At 32.2% G+C, this 11901-nt stretch overlaps 1 protein-coding gene across 1 annotated transcript in view; it reads right to left on the reverse strand.

Annotated features, from left to right (window-relative positions):
* Positions 1-7753, reverse strand: part of LOC134696441 (glycine receptor subunit alpha-2-like) — a 54201-nt gene extending 46448 nt beyond the window's left edge. Inside the window, exon 1 of the mRNA XM_063558254.1 lies at positions 7455-7753. Within this exon, the coding sequence (XP_063414324.1) occupies positions 7455-7519 (65 nt within the window). The 5' untranslated portion in view covers positions 7520-7753. The remainder of the gene's footprint in view (positions 1-7454) is intronic.
* Positions 7754-11901: the final 4148 nt, after the last annotated feature.

Here is an 11901-nt window from a genome sequence, read left to right on the forward strand (position 1 = left end):
TTTTTAAAGGGTTGTAGTAAAAAAAGAAGTGCACCACAATATGATTTTTTCTTCACCAATTCAGTCATGTTAAGTTAAACCCATAAATCGGGCTAAGACAAAAAGTTGAATTCTAGAAATGTATGGCTCCTCAGAGGTGTACATCCTGATCCAGCAGATTGATAAAAATATATACGGACAGCTATTTCAAAGCCAATAACAAAGACTATTAGATCGTGCATCCAAGACTTTATTATTGATAAGTACACACCCAACATTAAATAGATTGAGTGCAAAGACGTCATATACAGTCAGAGAAAAGCACGACCTTGTGCAATGCCCAGATACAGGAGTCGGGAGATTGTATTGGATCCATTAAAATGCATAATTATGTACATAACAATAATGTTTAGTTTGCTTTTAATTTACTAAACACAAAACCATTGCTAATATTAATAAAAACAATATTCAAAGATCTAATGACAGTGTTGATTTGGTAACATTTTAGAAAAAGTTTTTTTAAAGGATCGATTACTTTACCAAGATCGATTCTAAATTTGCAGGCACGGTGAACAAAATCTCCACACACAATATGATGGGATATGAAAAATTAATTTTCTACATGTACAACCGAATTTCAAAACCAAAGTTTTATATTTATGGAAAAATGAAGTGAAAGCTTTAAGTAATTTGTGGTAACAAAAAGCCCTGACATTATAATTTACCCGTAATACATAGATGCATCATTACGTTCATCTAAAAAATCTAAAAAGTCATCTCTCAAAACGAATCCAAAATAGAGTCCGCAAAACACTACCTAGAAACCATAATGACTAAGCAATAAGAACCTCATTAAAACTGGTGTAAATCTGAGGTACTCCGGAAGGGAAAGAAATGCTTCTGCACATATGCATCTGTTATGTATCTCGTGTTAAACAACAATTTGCGATCGGCGCTACGTCTCATTGGGTGAAGTCACACTCATGAAAACATATTCGTGGTCATTAGACAAAGATATTCAATAACGGTCAACCAATTTGTGATGGTGTTCAATATATGAAGAAATAGATTTTTCTTTCAAATCATGAACTAGACATAAACATGTAATTTTCTACTATTGTTTCTCTTTAATTAATTATTTTATGTACTTTTTTTCTCTGTATATTTTTACTCCATAGCTATATAGTTTTAAAAATCTATTATTTTGTCAGAATAAGATTGTGCAACTATTTATATCATTATCTTGTCAATTATACATTTTGCAGTCAGAGCTGTGGTAATTTAGGGTTTTCAATATAATATTTTGTATAAATCAAAGAGAAAAAAATGCAATTATCACAAGAGCAGTCAGTGCACAATTTATTTCTTTTATAATGTTTTGCTTATTGGTAAAAGTCATTATTTATATTTGTTAATATAAACTAATTATTTTATACGCTCTGCAATTTTCAGATTGCGGCAATGTGAGATACTGAAACATAGCGTCGCTCTGACGCGTTTATTATACCTAAATGGTATTATGCCTCGTCTAGCCAAATACTCTGACCTACATCTTTTAGACTTTATAAATCAATTTCAATTATAATAAGTTCATAATACAGGCCCATCGATGTTAGAAGGAGCTACTGATACAAAAACAAGAGACACAATCTGATAGCTTATGAAAAGAACGTAAGGCCATTAAATAATTATTTGTTACATAAAATTAATGTCCAGTGGCAAATACTTCATGATCAGGTCGAGACGTGCCTACTATACATTGTAGATACATATATTTATTGCAAATGCTGATCTCTTGCTTTATTTTAGTTTTGGGTCGTTTAGTTGCTTTTCTTTTGACATAAGCATTCCAACATCATTTTATCTATATTGAAATGGACAAGTAACATTTTAAAATGTTTACAAGCAATAATGTATTCTATTTAGTTGTTGAATGCTGTAAACTTTATATTACAATGAACCGATTTCTTTTTGCAAATAGTAGCCCTTGTCGTTACTTCAATGGATGCCACCCCTTGTAACGGAAATATCACGTACATGTTTTGTGTAATATTTTTAACATTAATCATTTTTTTAAACCACACGCTTAAGGAAAAGAACTGACTTCCCAATAAAAATCTAGAGTACATTTTCTCAATTATCAATCATATATAATAAAACTGAGAAACTCATTTGAGAACTTTTTGGAGATAATTGAAAATGTCTGTATCCTGATAAGAAAAAGACATTTATTTTGCAGTTGTAATAGATATTCACTGTAATCAATGTGTAACAATTATGTGTTTATTAATTCTGTTTGCGGCATTCGCAATAAAATAATATAAAAGAGAGTAAATAAAATTACAATGCGAGGAAACTACTTTCTTCAGTATTTTCTATTCAATAGAAGGTTTCGAAATGTATGTTATAAGTCATGTCGGTTCCGTCGCAATAATTCCGTAAAGTTGCTGCCGACGAAACAATCTTTCCCAAAAAAAAGTTTTTCCACGAACGAGGACCATGAAATTAAAGTATTATCACTTGTGACGGAAAATAATAGAAATCAATCCTACCGAATGAATTAATAAACAGCTGCGTCACGAGCGCATGATACGCCCGTCGTCTTGTGTGAAAGTTTTATGCAAAAATCATAATTAGTTTCTGAACAAGTTTTAAGAAATAACCATATTATATTGTTTCTGAGATACGGAGGACATATGAAACCCCTCCTCTTTTTTTGTCTTCAAAAAAACTAAATATTACCAAAATAAAATTTTAAATCAAAACCAAAAAGTATACAGATCTTTATATTAATATAACAAAGAAGAGTGTAAATATTTAAGCTATAATCATAAATTATTTTTGAGATACGGCGCGACATGTAAAAAAACCCTCCCCCTTTTTTACAAAATACTAAATAACTGAAAAATAAAATTTTGAATCATCACCAAAAAGTATACAGATCTTAAGATTAATTTATCTAAGAAGTGTGTAAAATTTTAAGCAATATACGGTGCGACATGTGAAAAAAAACACACCCCTATCATAGTTATAAAGTGCCGTAACTCAAAAAGTTTTAATCTTATTTTCACCAAAAAGTATACAGATCATTTGACCATCATATGAAACAACTATGATAAGTTTCGTGAAATTTTAATAAATCGTTCTCAAGTTACGGTGCAACATGTTTACGCCGGACAGACAGACGACAGACGGACGGACGGACGGACGGGCATCGGACATTAAAATTTTGTATAACATTATATGTCTCGTCAAAATTTTGACGGTCGTATAAAAAAATCAAGGTGCTATACTCTTCTTTACCTTAGTAGGTAAGTGATGTTGAAATATAAATTTTTGGTATGACCATGATGACATCCTTATACTTCACACGTTTTTTAAATAGTCAACCATTTTATATATAAAGAAATAAAATAAGTATGCTTTATGGAACGCCGTAACTGCCTTATGGTACTTCATTCTTTATCATGATGAGGTTTTTCTCTATTATGATGAGCTTTTTCTCTATTATGATGAGCTTTTTCTTTATTATGATGAGCTTTTTCTCTATTAAGATGAGCTTTTTCTTTATTTTGATGAGCTTTTTCTCTATTATGATGAGGTTTTTTCTTTATTATGATGAGGTTTTTCTTTATTATGATGAGATTTTTCTTTATTATGATGAGCTTTTTCTCTATTATGATGAGCTTTTTCTCTATTATGATGAGCTTTTTCTTTATTATTATGAGCTTTTTCTTAATTATGATGAGCTTTTTCTCTATTATGATGAGGTTTTTCTTTATGATAGGTTTTCTCTATTATCATGAACTGTTATAAGGGAATCATGGGAAATTAAGAGATTAAAGATCAAACTCAAAGAAAAATGGCAGAATCAAAAATGTTGAAAGTTCTTCGGAATATTGGCTTGTTCTGTGTGCGGAAAATGTTTGATAAAGAAAAAATAACACAAAATTTTGTCAGCATGCTTTCAAAAAATGAACTTGAATGTCTAGGAGTTACCATTCTAGCGCATATGATGACACTGCGAAGGGAATGCATCAAGTATGTAAACATGAAAACCTGTGAAAATTGATAGTTTGGATGGCAATTAAAATACCATGTCGACAAAAATGTACTAGAATCGTTGTTGGATTGAGACTTTAAGATATCGGACATTGGAAATCTCTTACAAATCAACTTATGAATGCATTGTACTTGTATGATTCCGAACAATGTAACAGTTGTTATCATCATGATGAAAACGATAAAAAAAACACAAATAAATGACAGAAAGGTCAAATTTCATTCTGTTTTAATAAAAAAAAAGTGTCATATATAAAATGCATCCAATTGTTTACGAGTATTGTCTATATAATGTTAAATCAAAATAGTAATATTTTATAATTGATTCTGATACCAATGAAAGTTAATTTCCCGGAGGGTGAAACGTTATGTATGGAACATTGTGAGATCAGCCTTACTATATTTTGTGACTGATTGAGAGAAATAAATACATCGCTCCCATTTGGGTAAATATATACATTGCTCGTCTTTTTTTCTAATGCATGCATCGTCACCCAGGGAGTTGATAACAAATATATCGGCACCAGCTATAAGTTCGTTTTTATTTTCCGCATTTTTGTGTTGAACGATTATTAGAATCATTGCTCTTTTTTAGGGTTATAATTGTTTTGCCATATCGTTTATAGATAATTCTGCCAGAAGTCTGGCGTCCAAAATCAGATGTATGGTAAATTTTGTGACTTTTTATATTACTTTCTTATCGAGATTTTAAGTGGTTTTTTTTCTTTATAAAAAGAAGATGTGGTATGATTACCAATTGGACAAATCTCAACAAGAGACCATGTAACACAGACATTAACAACTATAGATCACCGTACGGCCTTCAATAATGAGCGAAGCCCGTACCAATTAGTCAGCTATAGATACCCCAAATTCACAAATGTAAAATGATGGTTGTACATGTACCTTTGAACATTTTGATTACGTTTGTTGTCTTATAACCTGATAATTATTAAATAATAGACGATATTCCTATTGTTCTTTTCTCTTTTTTTTTTTTTAGCTCACTGACGATATGCATCTAGGTAAATGACGACTCATGCATAAATAACATATTCATTATTACTCTTCTATATTGAGAAAAAGATTGAAGATCGATGGCAATAAATGCATGCATAATTTACATTTTAAATGACAAAAGTCATGCGATGTCTTTCTTATAGTGTTACCTTAGTGCACATGAAATATAAATTATTTATGAACAATTAAATTAATATGTCGGATAACTATTTTAACACATTCTATACCCTAATCGACAACCCCACATTCTATTATCATTCCAATGCTCGTTATTGATTTGGCCTTCTAAATATTTTGATGCGAGCACAGGTGATAAGTTTAGTTTGTAATACAAAAGATATAAGATCTTTTCCAAGATTTTACCTAGGTTGGACATGTCAGAATATTTTGAATAGTTTAACTGTTTTTAGCTTCAACTGTCAAAATCTGTTTTTGGAGTAGATCTGTCAGAATTGGATATAGGATAAAACTGTCCACAATGGTAGTACTGTCCAGACTATCTGTTTTCAGATAAAACTATCATAGTAAAACGTTTTGGAGAGTACGTGAATAATCTGTTCCATTGTAGGATTGTCAAATCGACTATAGAATGGAAGTGTTATAATCCTGGTACTTTTGATAACTTTTTACAACCTGTTGTAGTGTAAAACAGCTTCTTATTTTTATGCTCCACCTACGACAGTAGAGGGGCATTATGTTTTCTGGTCTGTGCGTGCGTTCGTCCGTCCGTTCGTTCGTTCCTCTGTCCAACTTCAGGTTAAAGTTTTCGGTCGAGGTAGTTTTTGATGAAGTTGAAGTCCAATCAACCTGAAACTTAGTATATATGTTCCTTAATATGATATGATCCTTCTAATTGTAATGCCAAATTAGAGTTCTGACGCCAATTGCACGGTCCACCTAATATAGAAAATGATAGTGGGAGTGGGGCATCTGTGTACTGGGAACACATTCTTGTTATAAACTGTGTTAAAGGTATAATAAGAAATGGTCTACTGTTATATTTAAGAGAGATCAAAACCGATCTCAACAGTTTTTCTGTCCAAGATATGGGCATTATGTTTTTTTCGGTCTGGCGTCCGTTCATTCGTTTGTTCGTTCGTCCGTCTGCCCTGCTCTAGTCTGTAGTTTTTCAGGTTAAAGTTTTTGGTCAAGGTACTTTTAATAAAGTTGAAGTTCAATCAACTTGAAACTTGGTACATAATTTCCCTATGATATAATCTTTCTAAATGCATCAATTCCAAATTATAGTTTTTATCCCAATTTCACGGTCCACTGAACATCGAAAATGATAGTGTGAGTGGGGCATCAGACCACAATAATCAATGATACCGCTTTTCGTTGTCCATATAGTTCCCTTTAATTAAAGTATATTTTTTTTCTTTCCCTTTCGAATACATTTCTTAGTTTTTAAGGGATGAAAATAAAAGAAAAGCTGAAATGAAGATTTGAATGTTTTATTCTAACTGATCGAGATATGGAACGAGTGATTAAGCCAGGTGCAAAACGGTCACTGAATATTTACAGTTTTCGGAACGTTTCTTGACTTCTCTATAGGGGAATGGATGTGTATTGGCCAAATTTGTATGATATAAACATGCATTTTTTTTCTGAAAGTTAGATATGTTTTGGAATTTGTACTGTACATTACACACACAAAATATTTGACAAAAAAACAAAAAAGATTTTTTTTTCTGCGACAAAAAAGAACTAATAAATGAATACATTGTGGTGTGTTGCCTACTATGGACACATTGTTGTTGTATTTCATTCACATAACACGAACTTAATGATTTATTTACATACAATTAATTTTACATCTCCTCGAAAATATTTCAAGCAAAAAATTAAAAAAAACATATTAAAAAAAATCAAGGTGTACAGACTTGATGAACTTGGTGAAGGTAAATTATTATAGTCAATTTTAGAAAGGAAGTGTAAATTATTGTCAAAGAATACGTAAACTGCACTTAAATTTGCTGTCTCGTTTTAACATACAAGAACTTTGGGTTTCTCCATAACAGATATTTCATCGATATACTAGGACTTGTTTCAGAATTTAAAAAAAAGCAAGCTAAAGGTATTATTATATTTTGAGCAGCTACTATCATAGATATAATATTTCAAGGCTATAGTCATGTCTATAATTGTAAGTTAGATATGTATTCTGGTTATTAGATGTGAAATTCTCTTTCAGTATTCGACGTGAAATTTTGTCATACATAACACACATAGATTCTACAGCGCAAAGAACAGGAAATGTAAATTATATTATGGATCAAACATTCCAGATATAATTATATGTAATTTTCATAACATCTGTTACATTTACTGTATATCATTTATACGTATATCGAATACAATATAATTGGATAATTAAATTAATTATAACTTACCTTGATAGTTTGGGTTCTACATTTACTAAGCACACAAAGAAAACAATAATAACACTTATATCCATCCTCTTGAATCAGTAATTGTAGTTAATTGCGAGGAGACGTACTTATAGCTTCAATAGTATTATCGACCGTTTGTATGCGCTATTGTAGTGTATTATAGTTCTCACACTCAATTTAAGTATTGATCGTCAATAACGAAATAATAACATTAAGTTAAGCGAAAAGTTGATGCTATGTCACTCTGACTGTTACATATAACAAACTAAGTATATAGAAGTTACATCACTAGCTAAAAATCAAAGTACACACACAGCAACGTGATATGTGCCCTGCTTATTTTCGATTCGTGTAATAACATAATTGATGCCAACTAATGGCATTGTAAAAATTCAATAAAGGGTAAAAGAGTGTGTACATATGAGCATTGTCTAAATAGAATCTTGTACTGCAATAAACAAAAACGACAACGCCTATGTAATGTGTCCTATAATACCTACATGGATGGATGTAAAATATATCATATTATTAAAATTGTCACTGCCTTGTAATTGGTTGCATAATATTATTTATAATTTGTTCTATACAAGAATAAACAACATTATACAATTGCTGTCTTTTGATGAGGTGAATACGTAGTTTTATTGACTTTTGAAAAACTGATATTCAAGAGGCGGAGTGAGAGGGTCCAGATGCCGAAATCCCGGGCTTAAAAAAACAAAATCCCGAGGTCCCGAATTTAAATAAATTTAAATCCCGACGACATCCCGAAATTCGAAAAAAGAATTCAAGGATCCGGAAAGGGTTAATCTTTCACTGAGGCTAACGTCCGAAGTGAATATCAGTTTTTTTTCAAAATTCAATTAAACCACATATTTACCGAAACAAAAGACAGTATTTGTTTAGTATCATATTCCCAGATGTACAATGTATGTAATGGCAATTATTCATGCCCGCGTCACCCTGTCCCGATTTGTATATACGATGGACACCCGAATGCGAAAAATATAAGTTCGTACGAAGTTGGTCCCGATCTCGTTAAAATACCAAAAAGTGACCAAAGTACGATGAATAACAAAGTCTATACGATGGTGCCGAAATTATATACGATAGCAAAAGATGAACATACGAAGGTTATCCGAAGACGGGTATTTAAGCTTCATATCTCAGCCGAAGACTACACGATGGATCACGAAGGCTACACGATGGATCACGAAGGCTACACGATGGATTACAAGGGCTACACGATGGATTACGATGATGGCGCGATGGCCATACGATGTCTAAAAGACGTCGTGTACAGCTTACGATGCATTTAGATTATATACCAAAGGCATCACGCGTTTTAAATTGTTTGATCAATATGAATATATATTATATTGTACATTTCATTTCTGGTTTAATCATAAGACAGAAGGCCGTGAGCTTGAAGTGTAAAACTTGACTCTGAGTCTCTGCATATAATGCCACCAACATCAGGGAGAAGGGGGGGACTGGGAAAATAGTTAATGTATCAAATATGCATATTCAATTTACCATTATCTGCATGTGTCATATACAAATAAAGTGTCCATATGTGTCCCAAATATGTTACATACGAGAAGATGCCACGCCCGACATTGCCTTGTTTGAACTGTAAAATGTGTCTGAATAATCACCCATAGTAATTATGCCCATGTTTACTGATCTATCTAAAGGTAAGGTAATGGGTTCGTTGATCCCTTTTTTTCAAAAAGAGCTCTTTCCAGGAGAATATCATAATAATATAGACAAAAGGAAGGATGTGGGGAAAGCAACAAATGCGGCAAAATATGACATAAAAAAACAAAAGGTTATGGAGTCAACATTTGTGTGACAACAACTCAGACGATACATAAAAAAATCAGAATAATGCAGAAAAAGTTGGTTTCCCTATTTACGTGTACCTGCAGTGTTTGTATACGAGGCGCGTTTATGATTTTCACTATGTTACTTGATATGAAAAATTGACAAAAAATAATATTTTACTTGTAAAAGTAAATCCTGAGCCTGTAATAACTGCTCTTCTTGTTCCATTTGAATTAATAGAAACAACGCTGTCGCCTTTCTTGTTCTCATAGAATCATAGGATATGAGCTTCATGTTTTGTGAACGTATTTCTTAACTCTCTTATAAGACTGACCAGTGCATATCGCACGTGACACTTTAAATGTATTTTAGCGCGAAAATTAACTTACATTTAGCTGGATTTATTACCGTCGTAGTTCCATCTTGTCGCCTTCGTACTTTTATTCGATGGCAACACGACGGGATTACGAGGTCAAGTCGTGTTGCCATCGTTAGACCTTCGGGTAGCTTCGTGATTCATTCGTGTTGACATCGTAATGTCCATTCTGCCCGATGAAAACGATGGAAACACGAATGCAATACGATGTTCAAAGATGCATTCCCGGTGACATTACGATGGTGAGAATGGTGATACGAACTCAATACGAACCTCAACATCGGACGCACCTTCGGTTTTTTTTTAACATATTAAAAAATTTAGAACCCTTCCTGAAGTTGTCCCCGAAGGCTAGACAAAGTGGCCGATGGTTCTACGATGGTTAAAGATGGCACTACAAATAGCCTGATCTGGATACGATCATTCCCGATTTTGAAAATTTCCATAATCGTGTTGTCATCGGCGTTAAATTCGGGACAGTGTGACGCGGGCATTACCAAGACCAATTGATCATCAATGTTTTTAACCAACCTTATGCACGCAAAAGCCGGCGACGTTTTGCGCGGTAAATATACGTTTTCCGTAGGTGAATATGCTTATTTAATCAAGATCCCATTCATATAGAAAAACCTCCTAAAATTATCAATATTGAATTCGGAACATGGAATTCAACAATTTCCTGGTATTGATTAAAGAAACAATATAAAGATATTTCATTTATAATACATCTCTTAACACCAAACGGGTCCCGTGCCACCTGTGGTGGGACATATTGCACTTCATCATGCAAAGGGAAAATTAATAATCTCACATTTAATTAAAACACATTGCTCTTGAATAATTGATAAATAAGTAAAAGATCAGCACCATTTGCCTTCTTGTCTACCAATAATTAAAATACTAGTATTCAATATTTCACCTGGATCCTTGAATAATTTTTATATGTTACAGTAACTGTAATATTTTCCACTGAACATAAGGAAAACGCTCATTTTACAAATATGTGCAGTTAACTACTTACACCAATCGCATCACATATCACTTAGTATAAGTAATTAGATCCAGATAAGTTCGTAGAAGATGTATAAATGTTGATGCATGTAGTTGTAAACAATGTTATTAAATTCTGAATCAGTTACTTTTCTCAAAATAAGCCATACACTGTTTTTTTCATAGTATATTGACGTCGTAAAGCAAAGGTCGTTTTTTTAAATTCAAACATCTCATCAGCATACTAGTTATCAAATTCATTTTCCCATTAACATCTGGATATACATGTATGTCTGTAACATGAAATATACCTTATCCTATCAAAAAAGAAATTAACAAGAATTGATTTGAATTTTGTTTCATAAAACATATACTATGGTCAATGTATTTATAATGCCATAAATATACATTTAATGAGCTAAGATTATGCTCTATTATAAACAAAAAAAATTAAATCGAAATGGTTCTGAAGTTGACGGATTTCTTTTTTTTTTTTTAGGTCTGGAGAACATTTTTTTAAACTGGCAATTAGCATTTCTATTTTAATTTTATTTGTTGTCACCTTGTCCGTTAATCTTTTGATTAAATGGGAAGATGTGGCATGAATATCAATGAGACAACTATCAACTAGAGTTCATATATGAAGTTGATGTAAGCAATTATAATCATTCATATGACCTTCAACAGTGAGAAGAAGAAAAAACGTAAAGTCGGCAATAAAGGTTCTCTACATGAACAGTTGACATAGTTAAAAAGAAAAATGTCAGTTTCATTTATAGCATGTATAACAAAACAGTTTCAGAAAAAAAACAATTACTGGAACGACAGATCTGAACTATTGTCAGCCACCGAACTACTAGCTTCTGACTTGGGAAAGGCACATACAGGATTTGATCAATAAAACATCTTTGCAACACCAACAGTGAAGAATGGGGTAACAGCATAACATAAGAAAAAAGTAAAATTACGAAAAATACTGAACATAGAGGAAAATCAATTCGGAAAGTCCACAATCACATGGCAAAATCAAATAACAAAACGCATCAAAAACGAATGGACAAGAACTGTCTTATTCCTGACTGGGACCAGGCATTTTCAAATGTAAAAAATGGTGGATAAAACCTGGTTCTATAGCGCTAACCCTCTCACTTTAATGACAGTCTCATCAAATTCCGTTATATTTACATTGATGCGTTAAATAAACATACACAATAAATAAAAAAGTCAAAATACGGGCATATCAGTCATCATCGT

The sequence above is a fragment of the Mytilus trossulus genome, chromosome 14 (genome assembly GCF_036588685.1).
Source record: "Mytilus trossulus isolate FHL-02 chromosome 14, PNRI_Mtr1.1.1.hap1, whole genome shotgun sequence".
NCBI lineage: Eukaryota > Metazoa > Mollusca > Bivalvia > Mytilida > Mytilidae > Mytilus > Mytilus trossulus.